This window comes from Quercus lobata, chromosome 2 (assembly GCF_001633185.2).
Source record: "Quercus lobata isolate SW786 chromosome 2, ValleyOak3.0 Primary Assembly, whole genome shotgun sequence".
Classification (NCBI taxonomy): domain Eukaryota; kingdom Viridiplantae; phylum Streptophyta; class Magnoliopsida; order Fagales; family Fagaceae; genus Quercus; species Quercus lobata.
This window is the reverse complement of record NC_044905.1, coordinates 70,720,399-70,739,880: the sequence shown is the minus strand read 5'-3', so window position 1 is coordinate 70,739,880 and position 19,482 is coordinate 70,720,399. Positions and strand designations below refer to the sequence as shown.

The following is a 19,482-nucleotide window of genomic DNA, read 5'->3' as shown; positions in this document are numbered from 1 at the left end:
CTAGTGTCTTTTTAACCATTAGTTCTAATAGAAATCAATACTTTAAAAAAGGACAAAGTTTCTCTCCAAATTAGTTTGAAGAGAAACACTTCAAACTTCTCATATATCTATATATTAAATGTGAATTTTAAAAATCTAACCGTTGGATTGAATGTTCGTATTATATCCTTCATGCTTGCAAAATTTCAAGAAAATCAAATATCAATTGTTATGTCATCAAATAAATATTAACATTTCAAGTTTTTGTGATCTAAAATTGTATATAAAAAATAAGTTTATTGATTAAATAGTAAATAGGGGTAATTACACATAACCCACTTGTGGTTTGGGCTAAAATCACTTTGTCTACCCGTGTTTTGAAAAGTATCACTTAATCTACCTAAGGTATGTTCTATTTGTTTTCCGTAACCCACCTTTGTTAAAATCAAGGGTAAATAGTTATTTTTTCTCAAATTTTATGTATATGCAAGAGAAATAAGATCAAAAGGAAGGGTTTTGGGAAAATTAATATTTGGTGGTTTCATTGGCTCCCACCTCTGCGAAAAGCACATGGCGGAGACGCCGCACAAGGTGTTGGCTCTCGATGTATACAGCAACAAGATCAAGCACCTTCTTGAGCCCACATGTGCTCACCCTTGGTCCAATCATATCCAGTTCCACCACCTCAACATCAAGAACGACTCTCGCCTCGAAGGCCTCATCAAGATGTCAGATCTGGTTAGTTCCATTCCTCTCTCTACACATTACCATTTCAGATTCTCTCAATTTCTTCGTTCTTTTTTTGAAATTGTTCTTGAATTTTTGTCCTTAAACACCAAATTGCCAAATGGGTTTGATTTATCTGAGCTTGAATTGAAAAGGGTTTGCCCATTTGATTTTCTTTTCACAGCGAACCCAAATGGGTTTGAGGTGTAGTTGAAAATGAGCTCAGAGCCTAAGTACTCAGACACTGTTATTGGGTTCTTCCTTAACCTCCCAATTGTCTGCTTTAATGGCAGTGGTTGCTCCCTAGGCAATAGACTGTATGGTACCTCCCACCTCTGCTTTTGTGCATCAATAATGTGGACCCTCAATCGATCTTGCGTCTCATGCCTGTACAAAAATCAAGAAACATCAAACAGTTGATCGAGAGGTGCATTTTCAAAAATAAGAGAACCAGAGGAAGAGTAGTAGGGGATAACATACTTGACAAAGAGTTGCAAGTGAGGAATATCAGGGCTTTAGACATTGTTGTTCTTGATGACAACGAGGTGGCCCACAAGGCCTCCATCAGGGGTCTCCTCAATGGAGATGAGACGGTAGCCTTGGCCAATCTTGGTTTGTGTAGGTTGATCTGGGTTTTATTTTTTTGGGTATGTTCTTCATGTTCAAGATTTATGTGAATTGAGAGAGAGACTAATACCACTTTTTGATTTTGTTTATCTTGCATTTTTGTGCTATTTTTTGTTTTGGAAGGAGAGAAACATAAAATTTGAGCAAAAATACCTATCCACCCCTGATTTTAACAGAGATGGGTTATGAAAAACAAACGGAACATACCTCAGGTGGGTAAAGTGATACTTTTTAAACCACGGGTAGGCAAAATGATTTCGGGCCAAACCATAGGTGGGTTTAGTGTAATTACCCCTAGTAGATAACATGTGATTTGAATGAAATTTGATATGCATATTAAGAACAAAATGAAGATAAAATTCAATTGTTAGATTTTCAAAATTCACAAAAAAAAAAAGAAATAAATAAAAAGTTTGAAGAGTTTTTCTCTAAATTAGTCTAAAAAGAAACTTTTTTTTTTTAAATGACAAAATTTAACTATAAAATTGGTTGTAGCCTAATGTTACAACCTTACTCAATATTATTAAAATTACTACATATTTTGAAAATCCAACCATTGGATTACATGTTTTTTACGCTTTTAATACATATGTCAAATTTTGTGTCAATTGTATATTTTTTTATTATATGATCTATAAACTTATATTTTATAAATAATTTTAAACTATAAAAACTTGCAATTTAAACAATTGATTAATAATATAGCTATTGATCTATAATTTTCTAGAAATTTTGCAAGTATGGAGGATAAAAGAAGAAAATATAATCCAATGGTGGGTTTGTCAAAATTCATCTCTAATAAAAAGATATTGAGTAAAGTTGTAGCCTTTGTAGCTAAACTTTATCCTTAAAAAAAATGTGTAATTTTTCTGATATATAGTTGAGAGAGGGAAGATTTGAATTTGAATATTTTGTTAAAAACATGAAAAGATATTGATTGAGTTACAATACTATTAACATCAAGTTTGAAATTTTCTGCCTTTTTGCCTTTTTGGAAGTATCTATTGTAAAGTGAGAAGCTAAGAGGCTGTTTGGATGCAAAAATTTCATCACTCAATTTCCGCCACTTAATTTCCATCATTCATCACTCATAACTCATAACTTATTACTCATCATTCATCACTTAATTTTTCACACCCGTTTGGCACCATCACTCACTTTCCATCACTCAATATTTTTTACACTATTTGTGGGCCCCATACATGTCACTCGGTGTAGTTTTTTTTTTTTTTTTTTTTTTTTTTTTTTTTTTTTTTTTTTTTCTAGTACCCAAACTCACTGAACCCAGTAAAAAAGAAAAAAAGAAAAAAAAAGAGAGAACTGAACCCAGAAAAACCCAGCCTGAAAAAGAACCCAGTGAAAGAACAAAAAAAAAAGAAAGAAAAAAAAAAAGAAAAAGAGAAAGAACTGAACCCAGAAAAACCCAGCCAAAAAAAGAACCCAACGAAAGAACCAAAAAAAAAAAAAAAAAAAAAACCCAACGCAGTGAAGGAAGAAGAAGAAGCCACTGGTGTGAAAGGAAAAAGAAAAAAAAGAACATGAAGAAACGTACGCACCGAACCCAATGAAGAAAAAAAAAAGATGGTCAAAAGTTGTGGCTATTACTGACAGTGGGTTCCTCTATGTAGTGTTATTTACAGAAATGCCATTGAGTTATGAGTTATGGAAACTGAAAACAACTAGAATATGTACTAAAATGTGTTTTCAGTTTCCATAACTCATAACTCAAAAATCAGAGAATTGAGTGATGGAAACAAAGTTATCGTGTAGCCAAACAGATATTGAGCTATAGGTTCCACTATTTTTTGAGTTATGAGTTATAGAAACAGAGAATTGAGTTATGGAAACAAGTCATCCAAACAGCCTCTAATTTTGTATCTCATTAGTCATGACATTGCCCATTGGGCTTTTGATTCTTCCAAATCCAGGCCTTTAAACATCTTGCACCTTCCAGATTTGCCCTGGCGCAACTCGGTCTGAGATGTGAATGGCCCAGGTCTCTTTTGTATGGTATCTTATTTCCTTTGTTCAATAAAGTAATATGGGTAAAACTAATTACACACTTGTGTAATTACCTGTGTACTTCAAAAAAAATAAATAATAATAATTTACCCACTTGTGTGCCACACAAGTGTCTAATAACACTGAAATCAGATTAAAAGAAAAAAAAGAAAATTAAAAAGAAAAGATAGATGCTTGCTGTCTATAATGTCATTTGAGATAATTTATATACAACCGGTACATTTTAATAAGGACGTAATACAATATAAACAGTGGCAAATCAATTTTCTTCTTGCAACCAAACTTTACAAGCATTCTGGAAACCAAGTATAAACTCAAACAAACAATAAGTATTGCAGTAAAGAAAATATGAGACTTTTATCTCAATGATGAGATGGGATGAGTATCCAAGGATGGGATTCTTGGATTCTGTGTACATGGGAATAAAAAGAGCCATTATGGCGTCTGGAGGATGAGGTTTGATGTATTATAAAGGAAACATATAAAGGAAGCAAAGAAAAAACAAAGTGGAAGAAGCAAGGAGGAAAGATTATTCAGAACTCCTTTTTCAGTTTCCACATAAGGTGACCTCTCTTTTGGGCGGTCTAAAATTCATTGCATTCAGGCTGTAGATGCAGAGATTGGCTTGTCTTGATTTGATTGCTATTTCATCAGAGGTAGTCTTGTAGCCAGGAATATTGCATGAAGAAGATGTACTCCACATTAAGCTTGCTTGGCAAGAAGATACCACTGCTGAATCTTCTGCACATTTAATTCCATCAACCGATGGTATTTGCAACCTGTAAATTCCAAATTTGTCTGTAGTTCTATTCACTGAGATTGATATCTCTTCTATGGTTTTCCTGGAGATAGCTTTGAACATGCAATCTATTTTAACTTCTGCACCTGGTGAAACAAGCAGCATCATGAAAATTTATAAGCTTATTTATCTTTACAAATAAAGTAAACACAAAATTAATGTCCAATGAAACATGTAATTAGTTGTAACCTGGTAGGAAGTAGCTGTGCCTGGTGAAGCTGTTGTTGGAGCAGATATCACAATAAACGAAACCCATTACAATGATCTGGGAATTTGTTTTTGCTGGATCGGCTTCCAGAAAGAGTGAATTAAAAAACAAAGACGAAATGACAAAGAAAATCATGGGATTCATGGTAAACTTTGGAGACAAAGAGTTCCAAATCAACATAGGCTTTCTTTACGAATAGTTGTTTTGCTGTGAATAGCTTTCAAAGCGTTATCACATAGTTGAAGATGAGTGGATAATGAGAGGCAGCAGTTAGTGGAGATCTTACTGTAAGCAAAAAGAAGTTTATCTTTTTCACAAGAAACAAAGACATGTGAATGTCCTTTGGCAAGATACAGAATTGATGTGTAGGAGAGAGAATAGATAGTAGATTTTTTTTTCTTTTTTTTTTTTCTTTTTCCGCAAGAATAGCTCCTTTTGGTAAACTGAGAGGTGATGGTGCTTTGATTTGAAGTTCTAAGTTCTACTAGAATATTGCTGGGTGTTTGACACTTAGGAAATTTTCACTTTCTGTGTGACTTTTATCAAGAGACGAGATAGAAAAACATTTGCTATTCCTATTCATTGAGCTTGTTTATATAATGTCCATGTAGGTACAGTTTATTGCAAGTATGTGCATTTGAATGTTTGGTTGAATGGATGGATAAGGTTTTACTTCATTGTGGAGGTGAGGATTTAAATGGGAGGGACCTTATCTCGTGGGGCTAGACTGGGGAGAGAGATGGGATAGGATAAGGTATTGAAGAAGGAAAAGCTTTTAACATGGATGAGATAAAAGGATTTCATAGCATTCATGTGAACCTCACTCAAAGCTTCTAACATGGATGAGATAAATGCTAGCGAATTTGTCTTGCAATTGTTATACCGCAGTCCTTTTCATCTAAATCACAAATAGAGGACAAAGTGTAACACAAAAATTAGACAGAAAATTTATATTTAAGAAACCAAACATATGCCAAAAATAATTTACATGGTTTTTAGCCAATAAGGCAATAATTAACCTTCACCTCGCCAGAGTTTTAGAACGAAACTATTCCACTACCACTATAGGGAAAAGGATAAGCCAACTACATTGCTCTATTTGGACGTTGAAAGGTGGTATTTATTAATTTAAGAGTTTATATTTATGGATAATTCTTAATTTACACTAGCAGAAAGTGTATAATATTGTACATTTTTTTTTTCAAATGTGTACAACCTTACACACATTTTATGTGTCTACCATATATAAATTTATACTGCAAGTACAATGTAAACCTTTAAGAGTCCTATATTTATATATTGATCATGTTGCTTAAAAGTTTTATTTTAGTTGCTACTGTAAAAATATAAATAAGAAAATCAAAAAGACGTGTAAATAGAGAAAGTAGAAGTAAGAGAATTAAATTAATTTGACCTAATGGCTCCATAGCATAATGATCCCAAATAGTTACATTTTGTTGTATTGAATTATGTATTACAAAAAATCAAATGTAGGATATATATATATATATATATAGAGGTATGATAGGCCCAGTAATATATATCTATATATATGTTGGGCCGAGGGCCTAATCCGAGGACATCAAGTAGTCCGAGGACGGGTAAACATTGTCATGGAAGTCCGCATTAGTAAATGAAAACATGGGGTCTGGTCATGAGGGCTCAAGAAGGTGGTCCGAGGAGGAATGTCTCATCGGCTAAGTAAAACAGAGGTCAGAAGGTGTGGTCTGCCATCCAGAGCAACGTTCCAGGAGATTCTATTAATAAGGATACACATCATGGAAGCACAGGACAAAGGGGAACTGTGAAATATCTAAGAGAAAGCTGCTACTACCGTATTGAATGCTTTGTAGCTAACTCTCTAGCCGCATTAATGTGGAAGTGATACCTAAATAGTAATTTTCAGTCTTATAGCTACTCCTAAAGACTTCAAGAAGGTGCTGATGGGAAAAGGATCAACACCAGAAACCTGGTCTACACGTGGAGGGTAGAGATGAAAGAAGGAAGACAGTATAAAAGAGAAAGAATACACTGAGAATGGGGATTGAAAGATTAAGAGAAAAATACTGTAGCAACAAGAACTAGACTTGTAATTAGATTCGAATGAATTATATATAAGAGCTAACCTCCTCGGATTGAGCTGAGGACGATTTTCTTTAGATAAAACCAGTTTATCTTTGTTTTCTTGTCATCTAGATCCATTATAATTGTTATCCAACTCATTAGAGCCTAGTTTTCTGACCCACTCTTTACAAATTCATTGTATTGGGCTTTTTAGGCCTAGATCCTATTACCTTTTGGGCTTAGAAACCATATTATGCCCTTACAATTGGCCCCGTCTGTGGGAATTACTTGAGTTTTATTGAGTTCAATGTCCAACTATGATAGGTTTAGAGCCAAACTAGGAGGAATCTATTGGTTCCCAACGTTAGGATCGGTTCCTCAACCTTAAGCGAAGAAGGGACCGGGAAGTTAGCGTGCATACCACGCACACTGGAGGAAGTCAACCTCGAGGTGGAAGTCACCTCTCTCATGAAGAGAATACTAGGAGCATGCAATTGGAGATTGACCGTTTACGAAGGAGGTTACACCGTGAGCGACGTAAAGGAACCCCTTCAAGTTCTGGCCCCTCTTCTGATGATGATAGTGATAATAGCTATCGCCTTAGGTTCAGGACTCCTCCCAATGAGTCCTTTTCGTGTGATCAAGATCATCATTATAGGCGGAGAAGGGAGAGTCCGCCTCGCCAAGGTCTGGGCAATGACATTATGGGTAAGGCTTTGAATCAGATTTCCACCTTTTACTTGTAGGAATGAAAGTGGGAAACTTCCTCGACGGTTTACTCAGCCAACGTTCACCATGTACAACGGCAGAACGGACCCGGTGAAGCACGTTAGCCACTTCAACCAGAGGATGGCTATTCACTCTAGGAACGAAGCCTTGATGTGCAAAGTGTTCCAATCTAGTCTGGGGCTTGTAGCAATGAGATGGTTCGATGGTCTGAGAGAAGGTTCTATTAGCTCATTTAATGAGCTCACTAGGGCATTTGGGGCCTAGTTTGTGACTTGCAATAAGGTTCCTCGGCCCTTAGATTCCCTATTGTCTATGACCATGCAAGAAGGGAAGACCCTGAAAACGTACTCAAACAGATACTGGGAGATGTTCAATGAGATAGATGGGGACTTTGATAATGTGGCCATAAGGACTTTCAAGCTTAGCCTACCTGTTGAGCATGATTTGAGAAAGTCGTTGACCAAGAAGCTTGTAAGGAGTGTGCGTCGGCTCATGGACCATATTGACGAGTATAAGTAGGTCGAGGAAGACCAACAGCAAGGGAAAGGGAATGTTAAGGTTATCCCTCAAGATAGGAGAGATTTCAGGTTAGACAGATAGGCCTCGAATAGACTTTGTTGGGCAATGTTATCCCTCAAGATAGGAGAGATTTCAGGTTAGACAGATACAACAATAATTGGCCTCGAATAGACTTTGCTGGGCAATCTGGGCCTACTGTTACTCAGGTGGTTGGTACGGTGTTCTGAGAACCAGTGCATCAAGTCTTGGAAAGGATTAAGAATGAGCCATACTTTAAATGGCCAAATAAGATGGGAGGAGACCCTATGAAGCGCAACCAAAGCCTTTATTGCCAATACCACCATGTGCAAGGACATACCATAGAAGATTGTAGAACTTTGTGGAGTCATTTGAAGCAGCTGGTCATAGAAGGAAAGTTAAAGCAATTTTTATATCAGCCTAGTGGGCAAGGGGGTCAAGCAAGATTGGGATCTCAGAGAGATGCTTCTTCGAGAGCCTCTTTGGGCACAATTAATGTCATCCTCGCTGCTCTAAGGAGGATTGGTTCTCATCCTTCCAGGGTGATGTTTGTAGCTTGGCCACATATCGAGGACTCTAACCCTGAGCTGAAAAGGGCTAAGATGGAGGTCCGACCAGCATTGAGTTTCTCGGATGAGGACAAGGTTAGAACCATATAGCCACACGATAATACCCTAGTGGTCACCCTCAGGATAGGGGGTATGATATGAAAAGGGTGTTGGTAGATCAGGAAAGTGGGGGCAGAAATCATGTACCCTGATTTGTATAATGGGCTAAACTTGGAACCTAAGGATTTGACAGGTTATGATTCACCTTTGTTAGGCTTTGACAAGAAATTTGTTGTCCCGAAGGGTCATATTAGATTACCCGTGCAAGCAGGGTCAGAGGTGGTGGAGGTAGACTTCATTGTAGTGGATGCTTATTTTCCCTACACTGCCATTGTAGCAAGACTTTAGCTTTATGCCCTGGGGACAGTTTCTTCCACTTTGCACTTGAAACTGAAATATCCTTCCAGGGACCAGATTGAGGAGTTGGTTGGAAGCTAGTTCGTGGCTAGGCAATGCTTGGTGGCTGCAATTATTCAGGTTGAAAATGAGCCCTCGGCCTCTGCTCAGGCGGGCTTACAGCAATTAAGGATCCTAGTGTCATATATAGATGTGGTGTTGGAAAGGGAAAGCTGTGAGGAATTAGAAAAGGTTGTTATTAGTGATGATAAGGAGAAGTTTTCCAGGTCAGAGCTTTGTTGCCTTCTTAAGAGAAGAAAAAATTGATGGTGTTCCTTAGGAAGAATATTGATGTGTTTGCATGGAATGCTTGTGAAGCCCCCGAGATGGATCCAAATCTCATTTGTCATCATCTAAATGTCAACCCGACAGTCATCTCCAAAAAGCAACCACCCCGTCGCTCATCTAAAGAGCATTCTAAGGTTGTCAAAGAGGAGGTGCTTAAGCTTAAGTAAGTTGGGGCTGTTAAGGAGGCCCTTTACCCTAAGTGGCTGGCCAATACTGTGGTGGTGAAGAAGAAGAGTGGAAAGTGGCGAGTATGTGTGGACTTTACAAATTTGAACAAGGCCTGCCTAAAAGGCCCCTTCCCATTCCTCGGATAGATCAGTTAGTGGATGCAACTGTAGGCCATCCTCGGATGAGCTTCTTGGATGCCTTTCAAGGGTACCATCAAATACCATTAGTTTTAGGTGATCAGGAGAAAACTGCTTTCGTTACTACTACTGGAAATTACCACTACAAGGTGATGCCCTTTGGATTAAAGAATGCAGGGTCTACTTATCAGAGGATGATGACCAGGATGTTCGAGCCCCAACTAGGCAAAAATATTGAGGCTTATATAGATGATATGGTGGTGAAGAGTAAGGTGGTGTTCGAGCACGTGGGAGACCTCAAGAATATTTTTGAAACACTGAGAAGGCATAAACTGCGCCTCAATGCTTCCAAATGTTCTTTTGGCATTAGCTCAGGTAAGTTTCTGGGCTACATGGTCACTCATCATAGGATTGAAGTCAATCCTGACCAGATTAAAGCAATTAACAACTTGCAACCTCCTCGGAATTTCAAAGAGGTTCAGAAATTAACAGGGATGACTGCTACTCTAAACCGATTCATCTCTCGGTCAACAGACAGGTGTAGGCCTTTCTTTTGGTTGTTGCGTAAGTGGAAATGGTTTGAGTGGACCAAGGAGTGTGCCTCAGCCTTCAAGCAGTTGAAGGAATACCTTGCTCGGCTGCTTATTATGTCCTGGCCTAAGAAGGAGGAAGTCCTGTTTGCTTATGTGCTGTAGCCTCTCATGCAGTAAGCTTAGTACTGATATGAGTTGATAATGGAGTACAAAAGCCAGTTTATTGTGTAAGAAAGTCACTGCATGAGGCTGAGGTTCGTTATCTGCCATTGGAAAAGACCATTTTGGCAGTGGTACATACTACGCGTAAGCTCCCTTACTACTTCCAATCCCACACAGTTGTTGTTTTAACCCAACTTCTGTTTCGATCACTACTTCGGAGGGCTGATTACACAAGAAGGATTGCCAAGTGGGGTATGATCCTAGGGGTTTTTTATATCAAGTATATGCCTCGCAGCTCTATCAAGGGCCAGGTCCTCGCAGATTTGGTGGCCAAGTTTGCTAAATCCCCATTGGAAGAGGAAGTAAGGAAGTCGGACATGGATGGAAAATCAGTGGGCGTGTTTTCCTTGCAAGAACCTTTATGTTGGAGGATATATGTTGATGGTGCAGCAAATCAAAGAGGATCTGAAGTAGGGCTAGTTGTAATTTCTCCTGATAAGATCATTATTGAAAAATTCTTAAGGTTGGGTTTCTCAGCCACAAATAATGAGGCTGAATATGAGGCTCTATTGGTAGGGATGACTATGGTTTAGAAAATGGGAGGAAAGATAGTGGAGATATTCTCATATTCAAGGTTGGTTGTAGGCGAGGTAAAGGGAGAGTTGGAGGCTAGGGATGTAAGAATGCAAGAATATTTAAATTAGGTTAGGCACTTACAATTAGGGTTTATGTCTTTCAATTTATTGCAAATCCCTAGAAGTGGAAACAGACATGCCGATTCTCTGGCCACTCTTGCAAACTCTTCAGCACAGAGCTTACCTCAGGTTATCCTTGTTGAAAACTTGTGCAAACCCACTGAAATGAAGAGAAAGATGGTCCATGTCCATCAAATTAAGGAGGGATCTAGCTGGATGGACTCTATCGTGCTATTCCTTAAGGAGGATATCTTGCCCGAGGGGAAGTCCAAGGTTGACAAAGTATGAAGAAAGGCTCCTCGGTTTTAGCTGTTTGAGGACCAAAAGTTGTACAAACGCTCTTTTTCTGGGCCATATTTGCTATGCATACACCCTGAAGTATTAGAACTACTCCTAGAGGAGTTACATGAAGGGATTTGTGGAAGCCACACAGGAGGCAGATCTTTGTCTCACAAAGCCCTCACTTAGGGATATTGTTGGCTGAACATGCAGAAGGTAGCACAAGAGTATGTGAAGAAGTGTGACTAATGCCAAATATTTGCCCCAAAAACACATCAACCAGGTGGTGTCCTTAATCCTCTATCTAGCCATTGGCCTTTTGCTCAATGGGGCTTGGATATTGTAGGGCATTTCCCTAAGGCAGCAGGGAATAAGAAATGGCTGCCGGTCGGCACAGATTACATTACCAAGTGGGTTGAAACTAAACCACTAGTAAATATCAGGGACATGGATGCCAAGAGAATTGTTTGGTAAAAAATTGTCACTCGGTTTGGAATCCCTTGTACCTTTATCTCGGATAATGGTCTTCAATTTGATAGCAAAGCTTTTAGGAAGTACTGTTGTGACCTGGACATTACGAATAGGTATTTCACCCCGGCTTATCCACAGGGGAATGGACAGATCAAGGCTGTCAACAAGGTCATAGTGAATGGACTCAAGAAGAGACTAGATGATGCAAAGGGAAAATGGGTGGAAGAGCTGTCACACGTCCTTTGGACATATCAAACTACACCTCGTAAGTCAACAGGGGAGACTCCCTTTTCAATGACTTATGGAACCGAAGCTGTGATTCCTCTAGAGACCAGATTCCTAACATTGAGGACGAGTTCTTTCACTCTGAGCAACAATGATGGGTTGTTAGAGAAGAGTTTAGATTTAATTGAAGAGCGAAGAGAAAATGCCATGTCAATTGGCTTATTATTAATACAAGTTCAAGCAAAGGTACGACGCCAACATGAGGTTAAGGCCATTAGTGCCTGAAGACTTGGTATTAAGAAATGTTTTGGGTACTACAAAGAACCCAACATAGGGAAAGTTAGGGCCCAACTAGGAAGAGCCATATCGCATCACCTCGGTGGCTGGAATAGATACATATTATTTTGAAAATCTAGATGAAAATGTTGTACCATGCTCCTAGAATGTAAATAACCTGCAAATGTATTATTATTAATGAAAGTCTTTTCTGCCACATTTTCATTTATTACACTATGCGTTACACTTTTTATTTGCCTAAGTGTTAAACAGAACATTGGTCATGCTTGGTTCCTCGGACCACATACCTTGAGTAAATTAATACTTCTTATTATTTATTTAAATATCAAATAGAACCTTGATCATGTCTAGCTCCTCAGACCACATACCTTGGGTAAATTGATATTTTTAACCATTTTTTCTAAGAGTTAAACAGAACCTTAGTTATGCCTAGCTCCTTGGATCACATACTTTGGGTAAATTAATACTTCATATCATTTTTCTAAGTGTTAAACAGAACCTTGGTCATGCCTGATTCCTCGGACCATATACCTTAGGTAACTTAATACTTCTTATTATTTATTTAAATATCAAACAGAATCTTGATCATGTCTTGCTCTTGACCACATATCTTGGGTAAATTGATATTTTTAATTATTTTTTCTAAGTGTTAAACAGAATCTTAGTCATGTCTAGTTCCTCGGACTACATATTTTGGGTAAATTAATACTTCATATCATTTTTCTAAGTGTTAAGCAGAACTTTAGTCATGCCTGGTTCCTCGAACCACATATCTTGGGTAAATTAATACTTCTTATTTTAAATATCAAATAGAATCTTGGTCATGTCTGACTCTTCGGACTACATACCTTGGGTAAATTGATATTTTTAATCATTTTTCCTAAGTGTTAAACAGAACCTTAGTCATGCTTAACTTCTCAAACCACATACTTTGGGTAAATTAATACTTCATATCATTTTTTTAAGTGTTAAACATAATTTTGGTCATTCTTGGTTCCTCGGACCACATACCTTGAGTAAATTAATACTTCTTATTATTTATTTAAATATCAAACAGAACATTGATCATGTTTGGCTCCTCAAACCACATACCTTGGATAAATTGATATTTTTAATCATTTTTCTTAAGTGTTAAACAGAATCTTAGTCATGTCTGGCTCCTCGGACCACATATTTTGGGTAAATTAATATTTCATATTATTTTTCTAAGTGTTAAACAGAACCTTGGTCATGCCTGGTTCCTAAAACCACATACCTTGGGTAAATTAATACTTCTTATTATTTATTTAAATATCAAACAGAACCTTGGTCATGTCTGGCTCCTTGGACCACATACCTTGGGTAAATTGATATTTTCAATCATTTTTCTTAAGTGTTAAACAGAACCTTAATCATGTTTGGTTCCTTGGACTACTTGCTTTGGGTAAATTTATACTTTTTATTATTTATTTAAGTATCAAGTAAAACTAGCCATGCTGAATGGCAGAGACCTTCCTTGTAGTGACTTGATCAAATGGACATTCATGAACATCACTTAAAGCATTTGCAAGTATATCAAGTATATCTATGATCTATTTGAGCACTGATTAACCTTCCAGTTCCTTAGACTTACTGATAAGTGGGGGGTTAAATAGAGCCTCACATGGATGGATGCACCACCATTGTGTGTTTTGAAGTTAAGGGTATACTTTGTTAAGATTGTAGACTTAGTAGGTTTAGCTTGTCCTGTTGCTGATCATGTGGGATGTGGTAACTATGCTACCACTTATACAGATAACTAAATGGAGTTATATCTAATTGTCACATTGGTTAAGTATTAAGTGAAATGGAGACTATGTTAGGATTCATGTAACTACCATAAGTATGAAGGAAAAACTTATAATTATCATTAAGCTGAGCCTCAGAAAAAGCCGAATGGGTTATTAAAGGGTAAGTTGATTACAAACCTTGGAAACAAAAACAACAGTTCAAAAAAAAAGGGGGGGGGGGGACAACTCATGGCTTCATCTTTATTACAAGTTTATCTTTTGGAGTCTTGGCAGGCTAGGCAGTTACTGTTGCTAAGGATGCTAGACCCTTACCCTTGGGTTCTTCCTTGGTAGGAATGGGGAGGGTTGCCAAAACCAACTTGTGGCTTTGGGAAACCACCCCTCCCTTAGAAGAATCCTTGGGTGCATTCGAGGACTTTATCATCTTAAGGGCAACCTCCTTGGGGATTTTTTTCTCCTTCTAAGGTGCGCTGGTTTGCTCTGCCCTTTTTGGAGGACTGCTAGGAGGAGGAAGGTCCTTGGTCAGAACCTCTTCAATAGGGCTCATACCTTTGAGGGCTACATCATCTTGGGAGGCTGAAAAGCCTGGTGCCCGAATTGTAGGGGGGTAGTAGACATTCTTTGCTCTCCTAAGTGCCGAGGAGGCCTCAACCCCGGCCAGGTTAAGGGCCTCATTCCACACCTGGAGGCAATATGCTCTACATACCCCCAAGACCTTAGCCCTGAGAGCCTTCTCGGTCTCAACTACCCCCATATTGTGGCCATCTTGTTCGGCCTAGTCCTTAGCCTTTTCAACATCCTCTAGTTTCTTCTTTAGCACTTTGATTTTCTCCCTAGCAGTAGCAAGCTCATTCTCGGCCTGGCGAAGTTGCTTGCGCTGAGTCTCGGCCTGCCTCTCAACCCCTTCCAAGGTTGCCTCAACGCTTTTCTTCTCCCTCTCGGCCTTGGTGAGCTTGGTGTTCAATTCCTTTACCCTCTTCTCGGCCATATTAAAGGCCTTAACAGTAACAATCCGCCTGCCCTCCTCATCCTTCATTTGCCAGTGAGAGATATTCACCAACTCCTCGGCTCTAAAAGTGGCTTGAACAACCTGCAAAGGAAACATAGCAGTGAGCAAAGGAAAAAGTTAAAAAAAAAAAAAAAAGAGGAAAAGAAAAGAAAAAGATAATAAATAAATAATAGACTTAGCTTGAAAGACTTACCATGGCAAGATCTCTCTTCAGACCTAGAAAAACCTCATATTTCTTCATGGTCCTTAGATCGGCCATGTCGTCAGGTAGTAGCAAGACCTGCTCTACAGTGTCTACTACGTACCCGACCTTCCCCTGCTGGAAGTCCCTTATTGAGGAGTTCGTAGAGACAGGGGATCCATCTAACACCAGGGGGGATTCTAGTTTGGAACCCTGGTGTGAAGATCACATTTTCTGTCTCCAGGTACCCCATCCCTCGAGGACCTCGTCTGGGTAGTCTTGGCTACCTTGACCCCTCTTTGAGGCTCATTCTCTTTTGGAGGGACACCTCGGCCCTCTTCCATCATATCCTTCCCCTTTTGCTCCCGTTTCCTCTTTTTGTCTGCAGGCTCAGGCTGAGGGTCATGAGGAATGGGGAGAGAGGGGTGTTTACCTTGACCGGCCACCTCAGGTGCCTTGCCCCCAGCTTGAGACTCCATGATCTCTAGAATACTAGCCCTGGGCTTGCGTTGTATCCCCATAGCTTCTAAAACGGAGGGATCTCCTTGTATCTAGCTTACTTGTGCCGAAAGTAGATGACTAAAGTCATTGATAGGAGCCTATAGAGATGGAGGTCGGTTGAAGACTTCGAAATCGTCCTGGGAATCAAGCACTTCAACTACTTCTTATTTTTCTTCTTCTTCTTTTTCTTCTTCTTCCTCTTTAGCAGCTAGCTGTGAAAGGGTCGCTTAGTCCTCAGCCTTGTACTGAAGGAGTGGCTCTACCTTTAGTACACCTTGTGGTCCCGGACTTGGGTTGAGGAAGCCAGGCACAGCAACGTTGATCAAGTGCAAATGCGGATCCTTTGCTTTTATCATGCACTTCAGTGCCTAGAAACTTGATGAAAGAGGGTTGTAGCTGAGGATTAGATGGGCCGCTCGTAACTGACTGTCACTATGAACAAACACCTCGGCTTTAAGTATCTTGTCTAGGCTCAGCTGGTTGACAAGATTGAAGTTTGGAATGGCGGCGTGCTTATCTGCAAAACCATTAGGGAAAAAAAAAGGGTATGGCACAAATCAAAGGAAAGTTCAATTACCAACACAAATGGAGAAAAATGGGTACATAATATGTCAAAGGGAAAAAATGGTGACTTTGAAGTAATAAACCTAGACCTAAAAACCCCACCTTGTGTCCCCTCTCTTGTCGAGCAGGGGAGGCCATCGTGCCACTCCCTTGAAACAATTAGGAAGTCTTTGTTCATGCCTTTGTTAGATTCAGGGAGGCATGAGATAAGCCTAACCTCGGGGTGCCTTATTTTTTAGGTAATATCCCTGCCTTTTTAAGTGGTGAAGGTTATAGACCTAGTTGACATCGTTGTGCGTAAGGTTTAAGCCCATTTTCTCATTAAGGGCTTCTACGCTACCTAAAATCCTAAACATGTTTGGGACACACTGGGTGGGGACTAACCTATGGACCCTTAGGTAATTCCTAATGACTGTGCCCATAGGGATTCACATCCCTCCCTCTATAAATGCAATCATTGGGATTACCACTTCTCCCTCCTACCTCTGAGCGTGCCAGTCCCCTTCCTTATAGTATCTAATGGAGACTCCTGACAGGATTCTATATTGAGCTCTAAAGCTCTCTATTCTCCCCGTGGAGTCTACCAAGTAAGCAAATCTACCCATATATGAAGGAGGGTTGAAGGTACTAAGATGGTAAAGGGAAATTAAGAAGGTCAAGGAGAAAAGGGCTCTGTGAAAAGAAAAGTAGAAAGAAAGCAAATGAAATTTTTTAAAAGGACTTACGCAAAGAAAGAAACTCACCTCAGACTAGCTCTTGATATTTATGAGTGCAAAAGTGAAGTGAATGAAGTGTTCAAGTGATATTTGTATCAGAGAAAGAGATGAGCGGGAAAATTCCCGCCTGAGTTCCAATAAAATCCCCAGCTATTGGATCCGTATCGCACCGTAGAACGTAGGGGACATGGACCCGCAGAAATTTAATGAAGGCGCGTCTCAGATGCCGAAGCATTAGGAGCGTGTGTTGGGCAGTTAAAAAGGTGTCTGTGCAGACAGAGATGATGTACAATAAAAGCAGGGTGATTGTAGTGATATCGAAATCCTCTTTTCTTCCTGAGGAGTAAGAGAGGAGAATTTTAAGGGGCTATTATAGGTATGATAGGCTCAGTAATATATATCTATATCTATGCTGGGCTGATGGCCCAATTTGAGGACATCTAGTAGTCCAAAGATAGGTAAACGCTGTCATGGAAATCTGCATTAGTGAATGAAGACATGGGGTCTGGTCATGAGGGCCTAGGAAGGTGGTCCAAGGAGGAATCTCTCCTCGGCTAAGCAAAGCAGACGTCAGAAGGTGTGGTTTGCCATCCAGAGCAACATTTTGGGAGATTCCATTGATAAGGATACACATCATGGAAGCACAGGACAAAGGGGAACTGTGAAATATCTAAGAGAAAGTTGCTACCACCATATTAAATGCTCTGTAGCTAACTCTATGGCCGCATTAATGTGGAAGTGATACCTAAACAATAATTTTCAGCCTTACAGCTACTCCCAAAGACTTCAGGAAAGTGCTGATGGGAAAATGATCAACGCTAGAAACCTGGTCTACACGTGGAGGGTGGAGATGAAAGAAGGAAGACAGTATAAAAGAGAAAGAATACACTGAGAATGGGGATTGAAAGATTAAGAGAAAAACACTGTAGCAACAAGAACTGGACTTCAGGACTTGTAATCAGATTCAAAAAAATCATACATAAGAGCTAACCTCCTCAGATTGAGCCGAGGACGATTTTCTTTAGATAAAACCAGTTTTTCTTTGTTTTCTTGTCATCTGGATCCACAATAATTGTTATCCAACTCATTAGAGCCTAGTTTTCTGACCCACTCTCTACAAATTCATTGTATTGGGCTCTTGGGGCCTAGATCCTATTACCTTTTGGGCTTTGGAACCAAACTATGCCCTTACAATATATATAAAAGAATACATGAGACTTATTAAGATAACTCTAAAATCACAATAGTTCATGATGTTACAAAATCAATAGTTTGTGGTATTCTACAAAAGCATGGTGTTTTCACTTATGAGAATATCCCAATATAAAATATCCTACTATATTCTAATAGCCAAATCTATTATTGATAAGATATTAAAACTTGTAAATTGATTAGTACATGCAAGACAATAATGTATCAAAAAAAAAAAAAAGGCTTGTTAAAGGGACATTAGAGCATTCTCATTAAAGGTGCGAAAAATGCTAAATGCTAAATGCTATTTTTTAGCTCTTTTAGCATTTTTTAGCACCTCAAATGATAAAAACACACTTCCATCAAACATTCTAATTCCTAAAATATTTAGTACCAAGCTACAGTGAGCTTATATCAATACAATCTCACTGTAGCTGGATTGTAAAAAAAAAAAAAAAATTGTTTTTTATTCACCCAACGGCTCATTCTCTTTCCTCTCTCACTTCTTTCATCTCTCATCTCTCTTCTCTCTCTCAAGTGGTTTTGCGATTGTGGGCCACCGATGGTTGTGGTTCGGCAATTGTGGGCCGTCATGGGTTGTGGTTCGATTGTCAGGGTCGTGGGTCCGATGACTGTGGGTTTTGATTTTGGGTTATGGGTTGTGGTCCGACGGTCGTGGGTCATGGTCTGATGGTCGTGGGTCACCGATATCTAGTGGCAGCGGGATGGTGGGTTGTGGGTCTGGGCCGTAATGGGTCATGGTGCAGTGGATCGGCGTGATGGGTTTGCTTTTGTGGAGGTTTGCCGTGGTGGGTTTGTGTATGTGTTTTTTGCTTGGTGGTTTGATTGGCAATGGTGGATTGGGATGTGGGTTTTTGCCTCTTTGTCTTTCTTCTTTCTTCTCACCGATCTGGGTTTTATGATTGTCTTCTTTCATCTCACCGATCTAGGTTTTGTGATTGTTTTCTTTCTTCTCACCGATCTAGGTTTTGTTGTTTTGTGATTTGGAAGAGGAAGGTAGTGGTTGGGCCGCTTTTTTTTTTTTTTTTTTTTTTTTTTTTTTTTTTTTTTTTTTTTTTTTTTTTTTTTTCGTGTGGTGGATTTTGGTTGCGACAGTGGAGGTTAATGCTGGTAGTGCTATGGCGAAGGTGGCTGTGACCGTTGTTATTGGACTTTGTGGAGATTGTTTTTATATTAGTTTATAGTATTGTATATATTATTTTAAATGAAGTGGTAAAAAAATAGAACTTTTGATGTATGGTGTATTGTAAAATGAAGTGTTAAAATCAATAAAATAGGTTTTTGAGATGTTAAATGCTAAAATTTTTAAAAACTTTGATATGAATGCTCTTATAGCACCATATACTTCTGACAACAATAGTCAATAGAGTAGGTGAATATATCAATCTCAACGTCAAAGAGGGAAGAATCTGGGCTAGTAGGCTTATAGCTGTAGACTTGGACAAAACTGAAGCCTCTACCATATCCCAGTTTAACCCGACCACATCTTGCATGTGCATTATTTATTTACTAGTAGTATCAAGTCTGCTTCCTTTATTTGCTATTCCAATCCCAAGGTTTTTCAGTGGAGGTGATTTTCC

At 38.9% G+C, this 19,482-nt stretch overlaps 2 protein-coding genes across 2 annotated transcripts; one reads left to right on the top strand and one right to left on the bottom strand.

Annotated features, from left to right (window-relative positions):
* Nucleotides 1–549: 549 nt before the first annotated feature.
* LOC115969789 (UDP-D-apiose/UDP-D-xylose synthase 1-like) lies at nt 550–915 on the top strand. Its single transcript, XM_031089404.1, has one exon. It carries the CDS (start codon nt 550–552, stop codon nt 913–915), a length of 366 nt encoding a protein of 121 aa, XP_030945264.1.
* Nucleotides 916–3,594: 2,679 nt separating this feature from the next.
* Nucleotides 3,595–5,053, bottom strand: LOC115976402. Its single transcript, XM_031097659.1, has 2 exons — nt 4,343–5,053; nt 3,595–4,239 (listed from the first exon to the last, which is right to left on the bottom strand). The coding sequence occupies exons 1-2, from the start codon at nt 4,539–4,541 to the stop codon at nt 3,902–3,904; spliced, it is 537 nt and encodes a 178-aa protein (XP_030953519.1). The 5' UTR covers nt 4,542–5,053; the 3' UTR covers nt 3,595–3,901.
* Between the last annotated feature and the right edge of the window lie 14,429 nt (nt 5,054–19,482).

Bases quoted from the DNA above. Each gene is read 5' to 3' on its own strand.
- LOC115976402 (XM_031097659.1), bottom strand. From the start codon at position 4,541: ATGTTGATTTGGAACTCTTTGTCTCCAAAGTTTACCATGAATCCCATG. The intron at 4,240-4,342 runs GTTACAACTAAT...TTGTTTCACCAG, and splicing joins GCACAGCTACTTCCTACCAG to GTGCAGAAGTTAAAATAGAT.
- LOC115969789 (XM_031089404.1), top strand. From the start codon at position 550: ATGGCGGAGACGCCGCACAAGGTGTTGGCTCTCGATGTATACAGCAAC.